This window comes from Actinia tenebrosa, unplaced genomic scaffold (assembly GCF_029948245.1).
Source record: "Actinia tenebrosa isolate PJP-AT-01 unplaced genomic scaffold, QUT_ActTen_1.0 PGA_scaffold6__47_contigs__length_16458017, whole genome shotgun sequence".
In the NCBI taxonomy this organism is placed as follows: domain Eukaryota; kingdom Metazoa; phylum Cnidaria; class Anthozoa; order Actiniaria; family Actiniidae; genus Actinia; species Actinia tenebrosa.
Window position 1 is genome coordinate 6907860 of NW_028292583.1, and position 21878 is coordinate 6929737.

A 21878-nucleotide genomic window follows, 5' to 3' on the forward strand; every position below is an offset into this window, starting at 1 on the left:
TTCTTTTACTTATACACAGTATAATACATAAATATAAATAAGAATAATCAAGAATTACGTCGATTGCGTCGACATTGTCACTTGCAAAGGTTAGGTGTCTTCATCCGTATACATAGGCAGCAGGGAAAACTGTAGGCAATTTGGAAGTTCATTAACGTAGATTAGAAAAATGGGGACTTAAAATGTTAAAATGGTACCTGAGGAACGCCACAACTAAGCGTACGACAGTCCGAAAGAGAACCATTGACGAAACCGCGTTGAAAGCGGTTATCAAGATTTAAACCAATCATTGGAAGTGTAAACCGCACGGTATTCTTTTAACTTGGCCACTATTATAGTGTAGTTAACAGTATCAGAAAGTCCAAGAACGCCACTGCACTTACATTGCCTTTGTCGATATTAAGCGCCGCTGGAGTCTTATATGGCTTCAATCAAAGCAGTTACAGTAGAGGACCAAAATCAGATTGGCAATTAGGGATACGGTTATTAGTACGTTTGTTATGAAGTACGCATGAAGGTAAAAAATTAGTTTTTGTGTGTGTTTCTTTCAGGTGTTCCGTCCCCACCTTCAAACCTTACGATTAACGGTTGTCACGACCGAGCTACCACCATCACCTGGAAAAAGGAACAAGACAATGATGCACCAATCACCCACTTTGTCGTTGAACAAGAATCCACCTTCTTCCCAGAGGAATGGCATGTGATTGTCAATATCACTGACCCCACGAAAACATCTCATTCTCTGCAACTAACAGCTTGGGCAAACTTAATATTTAGAATGCGAGCTATCAATAAGATTGGCCCCAGCCGAGCAAGCATGCCGACACCAAAAGGGCAGTGCATTACTACCTCGTTTAGTAAGTTAGAATCGATCACATCTTTTTGTTTATTGTATTTTGTTAAAATTATCATGAATGCCAGTTGTTTATTAAGGTGTTGATCAATGATTGCCAGTCATTGTCTCTAGTCCTTGGTAGATGATAATAATAATAATAATAATAATAATAATAATAATAATAATAATAATAATAATAATAATAATAATGATGATGTAAACTTTATTATGTTTTCCAAATTACATCATAAATCTCGCTATATATAGGCAATTTACGATTAGCTACTTGAATCTTTTACATATAATAATAATAATAATAATAATAATAATAATAATAATAATAATAATAATAATAATAATAATGGAGGATTAACAGTGGATTCCATAGAGTGGCTCTTCTTCCACTGGATTCCAATTGGAATTTAGAAGTTGATTTTTGCGGAGGATGGAAAGCCAGAGAACCCGGAAAACACTCGAAGCACAGGAGAGAACCAACAAACAACTCAACTCACATACAACACCGAGCTTGTCGGGTCTCGAACATGGGTCGCATTGGTGAGAAGCGAGCGCTCTCACCGCTACGTCACCAATGCGTCCCGTCATGCAACCCGATAAGTTTACTTTATAACTGAGTTAAATATATGAATTTAATCCAACAGGGCCACTTATGTATCCCAGAAATTTGAGAGGAGTACCAGGAAAAGCTAATGAGCTTGATATTGCTTGGACGGTAAGAGTTGCTTGAATGTCAGTATATTTATGTTGGATAGAGCCGGGCAGCCAAAACAATCTTCTTGTGTACAATTTACTGTAAATGTTTGTGGTCAATCTGCTAAAATACAAAAGTAAGTTTGTAAATCTTGACAAAACTTTAATATGATGTTGAATGTGTTTTAGCTAGTGACGGATACTATAAATTTTGAGCCCGATCCGAGGCTTATTTGCCTAGATTTTTCAGAATTTGTTTTCTCCCTCATGAATTACTATAGGGTTAATCCATATTCTCTATCACATAGACCATGACGAAGCTGGAAGCCAATGGTCCAGGATTACATTACATCCTCGAGTACAGCAAGGTTCTTGATAACGGACACGAAGGAAAAATACAGAAAGCAGTTATCATGGATCCAAATGTCGGTATTTATTCAATCCCAGATGCAGGATACTACCAACAGTGGAAGTTCCAGATTACAGCAAAGAATGACGTTGGTGAAGGACCAATAAGCGATATTATCACATCATTCTCCGGTCAAGATGCTCCGTCTTCCATACCAGAAAACGTAACGATGGGAGAAATATCTTCCCATTCCATTGAGTTGTCATGGGATCGTGTTTTGGTGACTAGAGGAAGTGTTGATGGATATAATGTAAGTTATTTTCCAAATTTCCTCTTCCGCTGCCCTTGGGTCCTTTACAATCTCCACGATGCTTTAATCCTTAGTAAACACCTCAAAGTTGTTAATAAGAACGTCTTGCTTTTAACAAAAAAAATTTTATTTATTGAAAATATTTATTAGTTCCTTTTCTAGATGGCCGCTAAGTGTATCCACCTGTCCATCATCCATTCATTTATTTATTTACTCATTCATTTAAGTAACATGATTTGTCTTTAGATCTATTATTGGGGTCTAAGCAAGTTAGGAACTCACAGTCGAAGAAAAGGGATCCCTGTAGAAGCTAAAGTCTTCAAGGCCATGTCAACCTCTGAAGATGTTCAGAAGCAAACACTTACAGGACTAACGCCTTACACAAACTATACTCTGGCAATTAAGGCCTTTAACAGTGGAGGAGAGGGGCCGCAGAGCGCCGAGGTCAAGTTTGTTACTCTGCAAGATGGTGAGTATTTATCCATCATAGAGTCGTCATTAAACTTTGTACTATTCCTAGGTAATAACGTTAGATCAGTTATAATCTTTGCAGTTAGTTCAAGGCCCAAGCCCAAGGTTGTAGCTGTAGTCAAACTAGAGAGCACGGACCTAAGTACAGACAATGGTTTAGTAAAAAGTTCCTTAGTAAAAAAAACAAGCCTCTACTAAGGAACGTCTTTCTCAGTGGTCGGTTTAACAGCTGGGGAAAACAAAAAGTCCAAACATATAGAGAAATATTAAATAAATAAATATAGATTTCAAAACAGTTTGCTTGTCATGTTTATCTTGAGGTGAACGTCATAAGTGTGCGCTAAATAATTTTGCACATGTGAAATACAAAATATGAGAAGTGTGCTGATACGGTTTATTTTAGTTTAGTTTAGTTTATTTGTCACAATATAAACATATACATTTTATAAAACTTGAGACATACAAATTTTGTGACTGCAGAAGAAAACAGAACTTTCGTCCCATAATTAATATTCCCTCTCCATACAATTTACATACAGTACAAACATGATTAACATTAAAATTGACGAGAAAAAAACAATCATAAAAATAAAAACATATCAAAATTTATCAAAATTCCAATTGAAAAGATTTTAGGCGGTAAGACATGGTCTTTTCCCGCATCGCGCACGTTCTTTACAGAATTGAATTAAATTTTAAATGGCTTACCAAGTAAATACTCGTACGCATTCTCTTCGTTGAATACACAAGGCTAACTTGAATTTACTTCAAACTAAAATGATCTGTCTTAAAAACGTACTTGTGACAGCTTTGAGAAACATTGAAGTATCACGAATTGGACTTAATGTTTTCTAAAGATATTTACATCAGTTCTGACTGTTTACAAATTTATTTGCTTCTCGCGTCCAACTCTTGTTGTTTGAGTTTGTTGTTTAAGAGCGACTGTCTGTAAAAATCAAACAAAATCAGAAATATGTGGAAAGGCTCAAATTTTCGAATTCGCTCTACTTTTGGATTTTAGTAGTGTATGATGAAGGAAGAAACGCTGTGTGGTTAGTTTTGAAAAATACTTTTTTGTTTTCGAGAAATAGGGAAAAATCGGTTTGAGCTCCAGGGACGATTTTCGCTGCCAAAAGATGGCTGAAAATTGCTTACTTTCGCTTGGTCCGTGTATCAAAACTATTAATCCAAATAGCCTTCTAATACTTTCTGCCAAAAGTACAACTCTTATTTGCTCAATTAAGAGTAGTTTCATAAAAATCGAACAACTCAGAATTATTTTACACAATAAAAAGCAATGGGCACTGAGTTACAATGCTGGTCAGTGCATCTCGAAAACTGCGAGTTTCCCTATGTGCCATCCTTCCAAATCTTATGAAATTATAGTCAACAACTATTGGGAAACTACTCTTTTGAAAAATGTATTTTTTATTTTGGGGAAATAATTGTGCGCTTTTTGCGAGAGCTTTTATTTTGACTCATTAAATATGCAGAAATCATTGTTTGGCGATTGCGTGACTAAAGACTTCTCGAAATAAATTCCCTTGAAACATCATTGTTTTTCAAATCTAGTCTATACAAATAAAAGAAAACATTAACATACTAACCTTCAACACGAAAAAGTCTTTTCCGTTGCTCCATTCATCGGAGTTATCAAGAAATTAGAATTGGCAACCGTGGCGTTGGCTTGTTTTATGCAACCGATTTCCGAAAATACCGCATCTATCAGTACCAGTCGACATGCACAGTTCGTGTTTCTTTACAAACAACTAGTCAGATTTCAATAAGAAATATACAGAACAGTATAAGGCCAGGGATCCACCTTTGGCTATTTCTTCCAAGAACTACTAGTCAGTAGCGCGTTGATAAATTGGTCTGTAATATTTAACAGATCGATCGGCAATTGTTTGCGAGTAACTGTCATAAACTTATACCGAGACAGCATTCCAGCGTGCAGATCGTGTTGTGGGACCATAGTGCACCGACCACTGTTCTTTAACGAAGGAGAAAGAAAGAAAACAGGAATTTCTCTTGCAACAAGCTGGCTTCTTAAAGAGAAATCTAGTGCAGGAACTAATCACAGGAAACAAAATTATTTAATGAAATATATCAAAACGGAGCAGTATGGCATAGCAGTTCGCACAGGTGCCCCTAGCCGACTCCACCATAATCTATTGAGAGAACCACTTTTAAAATTGCTCACAAAGGGCTTTTAATGTTAAAATGGCATAATAATGTATATCTCGACTCTTTTTCTTGCCAAGGATAATACATAAAATTCCAAGACCACTAGGGTATGGACAGAACCGGAAGAAACTACGGTACGCTCTTTTCTCGCGCCAACTGTAACAACTAAACAACTTGCCAGTGAAGCTAGAATAACCTACTGGACTCTGTAGGAATCGAATTTAGTATACTATTCTGTATATTTCTTATTGAAATCTGACTAGTTGTTTGTAAAGAAACACGAACTGTGCATGTCGACTACCGTCGAGAAGTTAGCCCGGGATTCAGCCCGGGATTCGCCAGCCGCCGATTCAATGAACGTAAACCAGTTTTAAATCCTTTTTTCCAATTAAACCTCTTCCCTAATTGTCCCAAAGTTGTTCAAAATACACCATTACATTCACCTCACTCAATAAATTGGTAATGCGATGATTCACGTTGGCTCTACATAATAGCGCCGGCGACACTTCGAAAAATTCACACTTGCTGCAGAATTTCGAGACAAATTCTAAGTTTAATAACTTCGCCAATTGTTATCGTCTGGCCTTTAAACTTCATAAACCGGTGAACCTCATGTTCTAAAACCCATTGCAAAAAAATTTCCAGCTCGTAAGTATTTTAGTGTTCCTCTTTTCGAGACGTCTTTTCGGTGATTTTCGCGCCAAAATCACAATTTCGAACCTTAATAACATTTACGCTTTTTACTCTAGAGGCACGAAACTTCTGCAGCATAAGTCCTGTTTACTACTTAACCCATTGCAATGCTTTTTGTGTTCCTTTAATCCGTTAAAGCCATCCAAAATTTGGAAGAAATCCCTTCGTGACCCCATCGCCGACCCGGGCACTTCGAAAAATTCACACTTGCTGCAGAATTTCGAGACAAATTCTAAGTTTAATAACTTCGCCAATTGTTATCGTCTGGCCTTTAAACTTCATAAACCGGTGAACCTCATGTTCTAAAACCCATTGCAAAAAAATTTCCAGCTCGTAAGTATTTTATCTGGACTAAACCACGAAAACCCAGGGTCATATAGAGAATTATTTCAAACTCTTGAAGTTTGATGACTTCGGGGGAAAAAAAAGGTTAAGAGTGGACGAATTTATTAAGCAGCAATATGACTTCCTTGATAGTCGGCTTGTTGGATTCGCAGAAGAATTTCGGACAACAAAGAAGGCTAATAAGAAGCAATTAAAACGAAAAAAGAAGGAGTACGATAGCGGTTCCATCCTCAATGAATCATACGAAATGGCGCAAGAGGAATGGTGCAAGCCAACAAAGACCGTCCACAAAAAGACTGGGACGTACCAAAATGCTCCAAAGCAGAGTATGCCGCCAACACCAGAAAAACAGGTTCAGGCTAAAGAAGGTGCTAACACAACGAACGGATTCAACTTATTCGCTGGAAGCATTAATTCTAGAATGCAAAAGAAATACAAGAATAATCAAAATCTGATAAGAAAAGCATGTGCGAGGGAATGGAAGCAATTATCTCTTGAAGACCGAGAAGTTTGGAGAGAAAAAGCCAAAGAGGAACACTAAAATACTTACGAGCTGGAAATTTTTTTGCAATGGGTTTTAGAACATGAGGTTCACCGGTTTATGAAGTTTAAAGGCCAGACGATAACAATTGGCGAAGTTATTAAACTTAGAATTTGTCTCGAAATTCTGCAGCAAGTGTGAATTTTTCGAAGTGTCGCCGGCGCTATTATGTAGAGCCAACGTGAATCATCGCATTACCAATTTATTGAGTGAGGTGAATGTAATGGTGTATTTTGAACAACTTTGGGACAATTAGGGAAGAGGTTTAATTGGAAAAAAGGATTTAAAACTGGTTTACGTTCATTGAATCGGCGGCTGGCGAATCCCGGGCTGAATCCCGGGCTAACTTCTCGACGGTAGTCGACATGCACAGTTCGTGTTTCTTTACAAACAACTAGTCAGATTTCAATAAGAAATATACAGAATAGTATACTAAATTCGATTCCTACAGAGTCCAGTAGGTTATTCTAGCTTCACTGGCAAGTTGTTTAGTTGTTACAGTTGGCGCGAGAAAAGAGCGTACCGTAGTTTCTTCCGGTTCTGTCCATACCCTAGTGGTCTTGGAATTTTATGTATTATCCTTGGCAAGAAAAAGAGTCGAGATATACATTATTATGCCATTTTAACATTAAAAGCCCTTTGTGAGCAATTTTAAAAGTGGTTCTCTCAATAGATTATGGTGGAGTCGGCTAGGGGCACCTGTGCGAACTGCTATGCCATACTGCTCCGTTTTGATATATTTCATTAAATAATTTTGTTTCCTGTGATTAGTTCCTGCACTAGATTTCTCTTTAAGAAGCCAGCTTGTTGCAAGAGAAATTCCTGTTTTCTTTCTTTCTCCTTCGTTAAAGAACAGTGGTCGGTGCACTATGGTCCCACAACACGATCTGCACGCTGGAATGCTGTCTCGGTATAAGTTTATGACAGTTACTCGCAAACAATTGCCGATCGATCTGTTAAATATTACAGACCAATTTATCAACGCGCTACTGACTAGTAGTTCTTGGAAGAAATAGCCAAAGGTGGATCCCTGGCCTTATACTGTTCTGTATATTTCTTATTGAAATCTGACTAGTTGTTTGTAAAGAAACACGAACTGTGCATGTCGACTGGTACTGATAGATGCGGTATTTTCGGAAATCGGTTGCATAAAACAAGCCAACGCCACGGTTGCCAATTCTAATTTCTTGATAACTCCGATGAATGGAGCAACGGAAAAGACTTTTTCGTGTTGAAGGTTAGTATGTTAATGTTTTCTTTTATTTGTATAGACTAGATTTGAAAAACAATGATGTTTCAAGGGAATTTATTTCGAGAAGTCTTTAGTCACGCAATCGCCAAACAATGATTTCTGCATATTTAATGAGTCAAAATAAAAGCTCTCGCAAAAAGCGCACAATTATTTCCCCAAAATAAAAAATACATTTTTCAAAAGAGTAGTTTCCCAATAGTTGTTGACTATAATTTCATAAGATTTGGAAGGATGGCACATAGGGAAACTCGCAGTTTTCGAGATGCACTGACCAGCATTGTAACTCAGTGCCCATTGCTTTTTATTGTGTAAAATAATTCTGAGTTGTTCGATTTTTATGAAACTACTCTTAATTGAGCAAATAAGAGTTGTACTTTTGGCAGAAAGTATTAGAAGGCTATTTGGATTAATAGTTTTGATACACGGACCAAGCGAAAGTAAGCAATTTTCAGCCATCTTTTGGCAGCGAAAATCGTCCCTGGAGCTCAAACCGATTTTTCCCTATTTCTCGAAAACAAAAAAGTATTTTTCAAAACTAACCACACAGCGTTTCTTCCTTCATCATACACTACTAAAATCCAAAAGTAGAGCGAATTCGAAAATTTGAGCCTTTCCACATATTTCTGATTTTGTTTGATTTTTACAGACAGTCGCTCTTAATTGTTTGCTTGTTTGTCTGTTTGTCGTTTGTTTGTTTGTTTGTTTGTTTGTCGTTTGTCGTTTGTTGTTCTTTGTTTGTCGTTTGTTGTTGATAATCATCATCATCACCATGTTTTTTATCATCCATTACTTGCCTCGTGGGATCCAGGTTCAATTCCACCTCAACTTATATGGGTAGAGATGCTTGTAAAGCCACTCTTTATAGATGACACTGCTGAATGCCATTTTTCTCACTCATTTTTATTTATTTATCTTACTTCTTTCAGCTGGTCTCATCCCACCCACCATCATCTTTCCATCCAAGGATTTTGACGATCCAGACCAAGCGGTGGCCGGCAAGATATTTACTCTTTCTTGCGAAGCGACTGGTTCGTTGCCCATGACCTTCAAGTGGAGAAAATCCGATAAAGATTTCATATCTTTTCCTCCTTACCAAACAATAGAATCATCAGGGCGTTCTTCTAATCTCACTATTACTTCACTTAAACCCAATGATGACGGGAAGTATCAGTGCTTAGTCAGCAATCCTGCTGGAGGAGCAATCTCAAGGAAGCTTCGTTTGAAAGTAACTGGTGAGAACTGGACGGTATATTTAGTATGGTTATTATCAATACCATAATAATAGTAATATTAATTTATCAGGTTATTAGGATTTGATCTCCTACTAATTTGGGGTTCATTGCTGTACAGAGTAAAGATATTGACAGCAAGCATGTTATTTTATGCTTCAGCAATTTCACCTTTCGTGGAAGACAAGAGTGTAGAAAAGACTGTGAATGTCACTGTTGGTCGTCCGTTGTATCTTGCATGTCCAGCGCACACCACTGGTGCAGGTCATAGTGACTTTGGGGTGATTCACCATTGGGGAATAAAGCGACCAGGAATAGGAATGCAGCTTCAAATGAAAAATAACTTAGCTGTACTACCCAATGGAGATTTATTTTTCACATATGTGGACCAAGAAGATATAAAAAAGTTCAGTGTGTATCCCTTCAATTTACAACTGCAGTGCATTGTGGCGTCTCGTGACATCATCTACTATTCACATATATACAACCTTAAAGTTGTAGGAAATGGTATGTATGTGAGAAACCTTAGGAGAAGCACACAAAAGAATTCGAGTCGCAGGGCACTTTTACAATAAAACAGTACAGAAAAACTTCCCAATTCGATAATAGAGGGGGTTACTTAGGAAATCTAATTGCTCCCCCCATCCCCCCATTTACCAATACAACAACATTTCTTTACCAAACATTTCTTCAAAACATTTCAACAGATCTGCTTTTAACCTCAGACATTATTTTTGGAATTGCCATTAAAAGTCCTTTTTTATAATCTCATTTCTTAGATAGCTCATCATTTTCTCCCACATTTGCCCCCGGTGGAGAACCCATGCAAATGGAAACAGCAGTTCAAGGAAAAGAGAAGTTTCTTCACTGTGTAGCAAGTGGAAAGTGAGTCATCATCAAATCTTTTACGTCTTTTTCATATATTTCTCTAGTTTGAGTGCCCTTCAAAGGTTCATATAAACAAACATTACTAGCACGTTTACTGACTATCTTTTAGTCCTAGCACCTTCACTTCAATTTTTGCGACGAGTGTTCGGAGGTTGCATACTTTGCGTCCGACACTTAAAACAGTTCTAAGCGGTCTCTTTAATTTTACGATTTCTTTGAATACTGTACGATGTAAAATTGGCCTGGTTATAAGCCCATCAAGAAACCTTTACGAATGAGCATAAGCCCAGGGTTTTTAACCGGAATTTTTACTGAAATTTCAGGATCTTTGCTTTAAATAAATCATATTTAATGTTACTGATATATTCATTATGATTCATGATATTCATCATAATGATCATTAATATTTATTTTCAATCGATAGCCCTGCTCCTCAAACTAGATGGTATAGAGTCTTTGAAAATGGCAAGACCAAAGAAATTGTTAACGGTAAAGATGGAATTCTTATCCCAAGAGCCAATCATGGAAGGGTGTTGCACATTCTAAAGATCTCTAAGGAGCAGCATGAGCCTGGAAACTACAGATGTGAAGTTTCAAATGGTCAAGGAAAGACATTGGTCTCCAAACTTATCAAAATCACTGTTTATAGTGAGTCAACATGTATATCATTGATGTCGACATTTTGAAATTGTATCTTAAAATTATATCTTAAAATAGAAAAGATCACATGAATAATCTAATGAGCTAATATGAAATATCAACCTTTCTTTGTACCTTAAATGTTTGCGTACGTTATGACCGGTTGTCCCGTGTTCATCGATAATTAGCCGACTGTCCTTGGACAGCAGTGGAGTCGGCCATTGAAGTGCAGACAAACGATCTGCCAACAATGGGCTGCATTGTCAGCCAGTTATGAAGTACACGATAAATACACCCATGCATGTGTATAACCTTGGAGTCTGTCAACAGAAAGCAAGAGAGAAATACTTGGTTATGGGTTCCTAAGATTCTTTCATGCTCTACAGCTTCCAGCCTAGGCCAATATTCACTGATCCGACTACACAGTGTTAGATGTATCACACATTAATCAGTTCATGCTCATCTGCTAGAAAGCCTACTCTGCAAAAAAACCCGTAAACTCACCAGTGGCTTAGCGAGAGGGGAGGGGAAAGTGGGGTAATCACACTCCCAAAACGTAGGGATATGGCGCGAAAATCTAAAGATGAAGCGCGTACGCGTGTGCATTGACTGGGAAATGTACATTATTGCCTCCCGTATGACCGAGACATCGCTACGCCCCTGACACACATGCACAGTCTTATAAATTTTGTTCTCAATTTTAATTGTTCCTATATGTTTTTCAATAACAAGTTCCCCCTGCGTGGATTGTGACACCTCCTCGGATAAAAACGATTAATATTCTTGGTGATGTTAGCTTATTCTGTCAAGCCTTTGGCACTCCTTCACCCAAGTACAAGTGGTATCACAATGGCAAGGAATTCACATCTGACACAGAATTGTAAGTTGTAAAAGAGAAAGCTTGTAGCAGCAGTGTAACCCACTTGCCTCTCGGAACCATGAAAGGACAGAGACCCTTAAATGAAACAAACCTAGCTTACAGATTTCTTCATTATCTTTCCTAGAGCTCAAAACATCAGTATGGTGGATGGGAATAAACAACATGGAAGGTGTGGCAATTGAGATACCTTAGTTCATCCGTTATAGAAGACAACATTGCTTTCATTAGAAAGAGTATATTGAAATTAGTGATCTTCCGTGATTTCAGTGTAGTAACTTTAAATGACAAAAATCTACAGCTGTTTGAAATTCGAAAGTTCTATATGGAAACAACGACCAAGGGCCTACCAGCCTCGCTATCGCTATCATGATTTCAGTACATTCCAAATGCTCATAACTGTGCAGGGATTTAATTTATGACAACAGAACTCTCTAATGAAAATCTTATTTTTGAAATCATTGATTGTTTGTGGTGCTCGTTCCCAATCTTCCCTTCGTTTTCATTTTGCCTATAGGTTGTTGATCAAAAACGTAAAAGCAAAAAATGAAGGTGTTTACCAATGTGCTGCTGAAAACGACTGGGGCATGGTTGTATCTTCCACTTGGCTCAGAGTTGAAGGTTAGTGGTTAGTTGGTTATGTTCCCTAATTAGCTCTTAGCTAAATCTACTGACACTTAGCCGCCTCGAAAATAAATTAACACACGCTTCGATCGCGTCTAGAACGAAACTGAGACGTGAAACAACAAACGGCGCAGCACTACAACGCGACTGCTGTCGAGAGTACGAGAACCAACTGTTAGTCACACGGATAGAAACTTCGCCTGAAAGATCCTAAGAACGTTTGCTAGGAGGATAGGTCTGCCCTTAGTTCATACTTGACATGGTTTTCTTTGGTTATTTATAGCGCTTGTTATCCCATATATCCCTGGTCATTACGAATTCAAGGAATATATCTAGATATATCCCTTGAATCCTAATACTTTATATATAGCACTTGAATGCGTAATGAGGTTAGGGAGACAAACTTTTTATGAAGAAAGAAATCTTTTGAAAAATGACTATAGAAACTGTCAGGAACCGGAACCCGGAACTTTGGCTTACCTATACCACACTGTATACTACATAGATAGCTGATGGTAATGATGGACAAAAAGTTGATTTAAGTCTTTGGTGAAGCTCATTAACGTTGACTAAACAGAATTGAAAAGTGTTTGTTTCGAGTACTCCCTCACGGGAATTAAGGAACAATTTGATAATCGGATTAATGACGTCCTTTGGGACTAGTTTTTGTATGAAACTTTCTCAACTTCTCTACTAACTATGTTCTCGGTAACTAACTCTTACAAAGAGAGATCATCACCTTAGTGAGACATTTCTGCAATTAGAGGAGCTAAATTTAAGCATTTAAAATGTTCAAATACTCACGGTAATACTTGTAAAACTTTGAATGAATATTCTTCAGTAATACTAGATAAGACCTATGTAGTTGAATTTTCAAGCTCAGATTTTAGAGGACTGATTAATTTAGATGTCCTTTTACTTCCAGCAAGACCTCCCAAAATCAAGAATTTCGGTCCATTCTACTTATTTGGGAATACAGACGCAGTATTGCCATGTAATTCAGATGCTGTACCTATTGCTCAGCATAGTTGGTACAAGAATGATCAACTCCTTACCATTGGCGGACGGTATTCTGTAGGTGGTCACAATTCCCTTGTAATTGCCAATGTTATAAGTACCGATGAAGGAAATTACACTTGTAAGGCAAAAAATGTTCTGGGCGAGGACAATGCTTCGAATACCGCAACTTTTTATGGTAAGTAAAATTTATATCTAGGATCTATAAGGATCATTCCCTTCACAGGAATAGTCTTAAGGAATACAAGTCATGTACATGTAGAATGATCACAATGTACAATAGCCCTCTTTAGCTTGGTATGTAAATTGCCCATTTCAGATCACATGACATTCCCTCGAGAATTGTTCTTTTATGACGAACATGTTAAAATATTTACACATGAAAGAATCAACTCACAAGGGTGGCATCACATGGTCTGAAATGTGCACAACAAACAACGAAGCTGAACAAGAGGTCTATCCTTTTTTCGAGAAGCAAAGTATTTTTGTTCTTTCACGACTCGTTCCTCTTGGCCCTAAGACACATGCGCTCTGTGCTGCTGAGTTAAGGGACTGTTCATCAATTATGCCTTGGGGGGCTAGAGCAAAAGTAGGGGGGCTTTGAAAAAAATCACACAAAGAAGGGGGGCTTTGATAGTATTTGCTGACTTAAAGGGGCGGGGGTGTTGAAGCAAATAATTAAGGTCACGAGGAGGGGGGGGGGGGGGTCCAAAAACATTTTATAGATATAATTAGGGGGGCTGTGAATTTTTCCAAGGTTTCTTTCGATTTTTCCTCCAGCCCACTCTGAGTCATAATTAATGAACAGTCCCTAAAAAACTCCAAACACTTTCTGAACAAGTCACTTATCAACTAAATTAAAATCATTCCTCAAAGTTATCATAAGGAAAATCTCTGTATTCCATAATATTTGTCTCAAATTTGATTCCTTTTATTAAATTGCTTCTTTGACTTTAAACAGACAGAACAGAAATCTTTAGATTTTCACCCAAGAACATGGTCATAACATTGAAGAAAGCTTTGGAATTCCATTGCGAAGCGGGGGCTGATAAAAGACTCAAATCTCTCTTGAAATATAAGTGGCTCAAAGATGGCAGGCTAATTAAATATGATTCTCGAGTGCGGTGGATCCAAAACCAGAACATTCTGAGGATTGAAGATGCTAATTTTAATGATGGGGCTATATACACTTGCATCGCATTCACCAATGTTCCCCTGAAAACTGAGGACAGAGCAACAGCCATTGCTGATGTAAAAGGTACTGTTCAACATAAGTTAAACCTCTAAAACCTCGATAACTTCCAGGAGATCTGCCGCTTGTCTTGGTTAACCAACAATTAGAAACTACGGTGATAGATGGATAGATAATTCTTTTACTTATACACAGTATAATACATAAATATAAATAAGAATAATCAAGAATTACGTCGATTGCGTCGACATTGTCACTTGCAAAGGTTAGGTGTCTTCATCCGTATACATAGGCAGCAGGGAAAACTGTAGGCAATTTGGAAGTTCATTAACATAGATTAGAAAAATGGGGACTTAAATTGTTAAAATGGTATACCTGAGGAACGCCACAACTAAACGTACGACAGTCCGAAAGAGAACCATTGACGAAACCGCGTTGAAAGCGGTTATCAAGATTGAAACCAATCATTGGAAGTGTAAACCGCACGGTATTCTTTTAACTTGGCCACTACTATAGTGTAGTTAACAGTATCAGAAAGTCCAAGAACGCCACTGCACTTACATTGCCTTTGTCGATATTAAGCGCCACTGGAGTCTTATATGGCTTCAATCAAAGCAGTTACAGTAGAGGACCAAAATCAGATTGGCAATTAGGGATACGGTTATTAGTACGTTTGTTATGAAGTACGCATGAAGGTAAAATTAAGTTAGTTTTTGTGCGTGTTTCTTTCAGGTGTTCCGTCCCCACCTTCAAACCTTAAGATTAACGGTTGTCACGACCGAGCTACCACCATCACCTGGAAAAAGGAACAAGACAATGATGCACCAATCACCCACTTTGTCGTTGAACAAGAATCCACCTTCTTCCCAGAGGAATGGCATGTGATTGTCAATATCACTGACCCCACGAAAACATCTTATTCTCTGCAACTAACAGCTTGGGCAAACTTAATATTTAGAATGCGAGCTATCAATAAGATTGGCCCCAGCCGAGCAAGCATGCCGACACCAAAAGGGCAGTGCATCACTACCTCGTTTAGTAAGTTAGAATCATCTTTTTGTTTATTGTATTTTGTTAAAATTATCATGAATGCCAGTTGTTTATTAAGGTGTTGATCAATGATTGCCAGTCATTGTCTCTAGTCCTTGGTACATGATAATAATAATAATAATAATAATAATATTAATAATAATAATAATAATAATAATAATAATAATAATAATAACAATGTAAACATTATTATGTTTTCCAAATTACATCATAAATCTCGCTATATATAGGCAATTTACGATTAGCTACTTGAATCTTTTACATATAATAATAATAATAATAATAATAATAATAATAATAATAATAATAATGGAGGATTAAGAGTGGATTCCATAGAGTGGCTCTTCTTCCACTGGATTCCAATTGGAATTTAGAAGTTGATTTTTGCGGAGGGTGGAAAGCCAGAGAACCCGGAAAACACTCGAAGCACAGGAGAGAACCAACAAACAACTCAACTCACATACAACACCGAGCTGGTCGGGACTCGAACATGGGTCGCATTGGTGAGAAGCGAGCGCTCACACCGCTACGCCACCAATGCATCCCGTCATGCAACCCGATAAGTTTACTTTATAACTGAGTTAAATATATGAATTTAATCCAACAGGGCCACTTATGTATCCCAGAAATTTGAGAGGAGTACCAGGAAAAGCTAATGAGCTTGATATTGCTTGGACGGTAAGAGTTGCTTGAATGTCAGTATATTTATTTTGGAGAGTAGAGCCGGGCAGCCCAAGCAATCCTCTTGTGTACAATTTACTGTAAATGTTTGTGGTCAATCTGCTAAAATACAAAAGTGAGGTTTGTAAATCTTGACAAAACTTTAATATGATTTTGAATGTGATTTAGTTAGTGACGGATACTATAAAGTTTAAACTCGATCTGAGGCTTATTTGCCTAGATTCAGTTGCACAATTTGTTCTCTCCCTCATGAATTACTATAGGGTTAATCCATATTCTCTATCACATAGACCATGACGAAGCTGGAAGCCAATGGTCCAAGATTACATTACATCCTCGAGTACAGCAAGGTTCTTGATAACGGACACGAAGGAAAAATACAGAAAGCAGTTATCATGGATCCAAATGTCGGTATTTATTCAATCCCAGATGCAGGATACTACCAACTGTGGAAGTTCCAGATTACAGCAAAGAATGACGTTGGTGAAGGACCAATAAGCGATATTAATACATCATTCTCCGGTCAAGATGCTCCATCATCCATACCAGAAAACGTAACGACGGAAGAAATATCTTCCCATTCCATTGAGTTGTCATGGGATCGTGTTTTGGTGACTAGAGGAAGTGTTGATGGATATAATGTAAGTTATTTTCCGAATTTCCTCTTCCGCTGCTCTTGGGTCCTTTGCAATCTCCACGATGCTTTAATCCTTAGTAAACAACTCAAAGTTGTTAATAAGAATGTCTTGCTTTTAACAAAATAATTATTATTTATTGAAAATATTTATTAGCTCCTTTTCCAGATGGCCGCTAAGTGTATCCACCTGTCCATCATCCATTCATTTGTTTATTTACTCATTCATTTAAGTACATGATTTGTCTTTAGATCTATTATTGGGGTCTAAGCAAGTTAGGAACTAGCAGTCGAAGAAAAGGGATCCCTGTAGAAGCTAAAGTCTTCAAGGCCATGTCAACCTCTGAAGATGTTCAGAAGCAAACGCTTACAGGACTAACACCCTACACAAACTATACTCTGGCAATTAAGGCCTTTAACAGTGGAGGAGAGGGGCCGCAGAGCGCCGAGGTCAAGTTTGTTACTCTGCAAGATGGTGAGTATTTTTCCATCATAGAGTCGTCATTAAACTTTGTACTATTCCTAGGTAATAACGTTAGATCAGTTATAATCTTTGCAGTTAGTTCAAGGCCCAAGCCCAAGGTTGTAGCTGTAGTCAAACTAGAAAGCACGGACCTAAGTACAGACAATGGTTTAGTAAAAAGTTCCTTAGTAAAAAAAACAAGCCTCTACTAAGGAACGTCTTTCTCAGTGGTCGGTTTAACAGCTGGGGAAAACAAAAAGTCCAAACATATAGAAAAATATTAAATAAATAAATATAGATTTCAAAACAGTTTGCTTGTCATGTTTACCTTGAGCTGGACGTCATAAGCGTGCGCTAAATAATTTTGCACATGTGAAATACAAAATATGAGAAGTGTGCTGATACGGTTTATTTTAGTTTAGTTTAGTTTATATGTCACAATATAAACATATACATTTTATAAAACTTGAGACATACAAATTTTGTGACTGGCGCAGAAAACAGAACTTTCGTCCCAATTGATATTCCCTCTCCATACAATTTACATACAGTACAAACATGATTAATAATGGTAATTGAACTGAGTGGAGTGCAATTTGGTCTGAAATCAAACGCGCGATTACAAAATCGCACGACCGCGTAGCGGGAGCCGTGCGATTTGTAATTGCAAGTTTGATTTCAGACCAAAACTGCACGACACGAAGTTCAATTACCAATTTATTATATCCATTTCGAAATCTTTTTTGAAAAGGACGTTTTTTCCAGTTAAACCAATATGACTTACAATCTACAAGCAGTCGATTCAAACATGCTGTCAAGAGAACTTGTTTATACTGATCGAGCAATGATTCTCATTTTGAAAATCAACACTTTCAATCCAAAACTAAAATGAATTTATATAGGACCAAAAGGCATTGCATGTATTAAGAATCATTTACTTACATTAAATAGCAAGACAATCCTGCCCAAAAGGGTTGTAATGAACTGGCTGTTGTCCATACAGCCAATGCTCACTGCTTGTATTTTACGATTTCTGTTCAAAATGTTAAGATCACACTTGTGCCGAGAAAACAGCAAAAATCAAAGGTTGTTTAGTCCTTCGGTTGTCCTTAAGAAGTCACGTAGCTCAGCAAAAATCTTCTTCTTAAGAAAGACTTCTTTTAATGACTGTATTTTCGATGTGTTTTATGCTTTAAAGATTGAAAAGGAAACCACTTTCCACGATCAATTGCCAAAAAGTCACATTCAAACTACTATGCCGATTGCATTTCCCCCCACTGCTTTTCGCTGTAATATCTTCAACTTATACTTAATCAGTTACTTTACAAAGATGCTTTTGACAATTTTAAGTGTTCAGTTGGTCTTTTTAAGTCCTTTTAACGGCTTTTTAAGTCTTTTTTTACGACGTTTTACGGTAAAATCGTTATTCAGAAAATTCTTTTTGAGCCGTGGCTCTTTTTTTCGCAAGAAGCGGCGAGCTCAACACTCAAATGGATTCCTTAATAAAATTGGCTAGAATATGACATGTCTCTCTCGTGATTGGTTCATATCAGATGATGTGCAAAATCGTGCAATTTAGAGCTCAAAATCGTGCAATTTAGGCTGAAATCACTGCTGCAGGGAACAAATCAGATTGCAGGATTTGGTAGTGCTTTCAAAATGGATGTAATAAACATTAAAATTGACGAGGAAAAAATAATAATAAAAAGAAAAAAAAAATCAAAATTTATCAAAATTCAAATTCAAACATTTTTAAGGTGATAAATGAGGCATGGTCTTTTCCCGCATCGCGCACGTTCTTTACAGAATAAAATTAAATTTTAAAGGCTTACCAAGTAAATATTCGTACGAATTCTCTTCGTTGAATACACAAGGCTAATTTGAATTTACTTCAACTAAAATGATCTGTCTGAAGAACGTACTTGTGTCAGCTTTGAGAAACGTTGAAGTATCACGAATTGGACTTAATGTTTTCTAAAGATATTTACATCAGTTCTGGCTGTTTACAAATTTGCTTCTCGCGTCCAACTCTTGTTGTTTGAGTTTGTTGTTTAATTATTTGCTTGTTTGTCTGTTTGTCCTTGTCGTTTGTTTGTTTGTTTGTTTGTTTGTCGTTTGTCGTTTGTTGTTTGTCGTTTGTTGTTGATAATCATCATCATCACCATGTTTTTTATCATCCATTACTTGCCTCGTGGGATCCAGGTTCAATTCCACCTCAACTTATATGGGTAGAGATGCTTGCAAAGCCACTCTTTATAGATAACACTGCTGAATGCCATTTTTCTCACTCATTTTTATTTATTTATCTTACTTCTTTCAGCTGGTCTCATCCCACCCACCATCATCTTTCCATCCAAGGATTTTGACGATCCAGACCAAGCGGTGGCCGGCAAGATATTTACTCTTTCTTGCGAAGCGACTGGTTCGTTGCCCATGACCTTCAAGTGGAAAAAATCCGATAAAGATTTCCTATCTTTTCCTCCTTATCAAACAATAAAATCATCAGGGCGTTCTTCTAATCTCACTATTACTTCACTCAACCCCAATGATGACGGGAAGTATCAGTGCTTAGTCAGCAATCCTGCTGGAGGAGCAATCTCAAGGAAGTTTCGTTTGAAAGTAACTGGTGAGAACTGGACGGTATATTTAGTATGGTTATTATCAATACCATAATAATAGTAATATTAATTTATCAAGTTATTAGGACTTGATCTCCTACTAATTTGGGGTTCATTGCTGTACAGAGTAAAGATATTGACAGCAAGCATGTTATTTTATGCTTCAGCAATTTCACCTTTCGTGGAAGACAAGGCTGTAGAAAAGACTGTGAATGTCACCGTTGGTCGTCCGTTGTATCTTGCATGTCCAGCGCACACCACTGGTGCAGGTCATAGTGACTTTGGGGTGATTCATCATTGGGGAATAAAGCGACCAGAAATAGGAATGCAGCTTCAAATGAAAGCTAACTTAGCTATACTACCCAATGGAGATTTATTTTTCACATATGTGGACCAAGAAGATATAAAAAAGTTCAGTGCGTATCCCTTCAATTTACAACTGCAGTGCATTGTGGCGTCTCGTGACACCATCTACTATTCACATATATACAACCTTAAAGTTGTAGGAAATGGTATGTATGTGAGAAACCTTAGGAGAAGCAAACAAAAGAACTATTCGAGTCGCAGGGCACTTTTACAATAAAACAGTACAGAAAAACTTCCCAATTCGATAATAGAGGGGGTTACTTAGGAAATCTCATCGCTCCCCCCTCCCCCTCCCTCATTTACCAATACAACAACATGATACGATACGAACGCACTCTAATTACAATTTATTCTTATTTCAACGGGCTAGCCCATGCCCTGATTTAAGTGAGTTGTTTCAGGGTTAGTTAAAGATACTTTTACCAAACATTTCTTTATCAAGTTAGTATAGGTTTTAGTAGTTATATACCAACAGATCTGTTTTTAACCTCAGACATTATTTTTGGAATTGCCATTAAAAGTCCTCTTTTATAATCCCATTTCTTAGATAGCTCATCATTTTCTCCCACATTTGCCCCCGGTGGAGAACCGAAGCAAATGGAAACAGCAGTTCAAGGAAAAGAGAAGTTTCTTCACTGTGTAGCAAGTGGAAAGTGAGTCGTCATCAAATCTTTTACGGCTTTTTCATATAATTCTCTAGTTTGAGTGCCCTTCAAAGGTTCATATAAACAAACATTACTAGCACGTTTACTGACTATCTTTTAGTCTTAGCACCTTCACTTCAATTTTTGCGACGCGTGTTCGGAGGTTGCATACTTTGCGTACGACACTTAAAACAGTTCTAAGCATTTTCTCATTAATTTTACGATTTCTTTGAATACTGTACAATGTAAAATTGGCCTGGTTATAAGCCCATCAAGAAACCTTTACGAATGAGCATAAGCCCAGGGTTTTTAACCGGAATTTTTACTGAAATTTCGGGATCTTTGCTTTAAATAAATCATATTTAATGTTACTGATATATTCATTATGATTCATGATATTCATCATAATGATCATTAATATTTATTTTCAATCGATAGCCCTGCTCCTCAAACTAGATGGTATAGAGTCTTTGAAAATGGCAAGAACAAAGAAATTATTAACGGTAAAGATGGAATTCTTATCCCAAGAGCCAATCATGGAAGGGTGTTGCACATTCCAAAGATCTCTAAGGAGCAGCATGAGCCTGGAAAATACAGATGTGAAGTTTCAAATGGTCAAGGAAAGACATTGGTCTCCAAACTTATCAAAATCACTGTTTATAGTGAGTCAACATGTATATCATTGATGTCGACATTTTGAAATTGTATCTTAAAATTATATCTTAAAATAGAAAAGATCACATGAATAATCTAATGAGCTAATATGAAATATCAACCTTTCTTTGTACCTTAAATGTTTGCGTACGTTATGACCGGTTGTCCCGTGTTCATCGATAATTAGCCGACTGTCCTTGGACAGCAGTGGAGTCGGCCATTGAAGTGTAGACAAACGATCTGCCAACAATGGGCTGCATTGTCAGCCAGTTATGAAGTACACGATAAATACACCCATGCATGTGTATAACCTTGGAGTCTGTCAACAGAAAGCAAGAGAGAAATACTTGGTTATGGGTTCCTAAGATTCTTTCATGCTCTACAGCTTCCAGCCTAGGCCAATATTCACTGATCCGACTACACAGTGTTAGATGTATCACACATTAATCAGTTCATGCTCATCTGCTAGAAAGCCTACTCTACAAAAAAACCCGGAAACTAACCAGTGGCTTAGCGAGAGAGAAGGGGAAAGTGGGGTAATCACACTCCCAAAACGTCGGGATAAGGCGGGAAATTCTAAAGATGAAGCGCGTACGCGTGCGTTTTGACTG

General features: G+C 37.4%; 1 protein-coding gene across 2 annotated transcripts in view; it reads left to right on the forward strand.

Moving 5' to 3' along the window:
* The window catches only part of LOC116296778 (hemicentin-1), a 63736-nt gene that overhangs the window by 27157 nt on the left and 14701 nt on the right, over window positions 1-21878 (forward strand). For both annotated transcript variants that reach the window (XM_089039300.1, XM_089039299.1), the window contains exons 13-33: window positions 552-857; window positions 1495-1565; window positions 1852-2202; window positions 2449-2671; window positions 8618-8923; window positions 9083-9427; window positions 9700-9805; window positions 10233-10456; window positions 11180-11327; window positions 11452-11496; window positions 11842-11945; window positions 12874-13143; window positions 13927-14223; window positions 14890-15195; window positions 15815-15885; window positions 16179-16529; window positions 16775-16997; window positions 19306-19611; window positions 19771-20115; window positions 20517-20622; window positions 21052-21275. In XM_089039300.1, coding sequence (XP_088895426.1) covers window positions 552-857; window positions 1495-1565; window positions 1852-2202; window positions 2449-2671; window positions 8618-8923; window positions 9083-9427; window positions 9700-9805; window positions 10233-10456; window positions 11180-11327; window positions 11452-11496; window positions 11842-11945; window positions 12874-13143; window positions 13927-14223; window positions 14890-15195; window positions 15815-15885; window positions 16179-16529; window positions 16775-16997; window positions 19306-19611; window positions 19771-20115; window positions 20517-20622; window positions 21052-21275 — 4728 coding nt within the window. The remainder of the gene's footprint in view (window positions 1-551; window positions 858-1494; window positions 1566-1851; window positions 2203-2448; window positions 2672-8617; window positions 8924-9082; window positions 9428-9699; window positions 9806-10232; window positions 10457-11179; window positions 11328-11451; window positions 11497-11841; window positions 11946-12873; window positions 13144-13926; window positions 14224-14889; window positions 15196-15814; window positions 15886-16178; window positions 16530-16774; window positions 16998-19305; window positions 19612-19770; window positions 20116-20516; window positions 20623-21051; window positions 21276-21878) is intronic.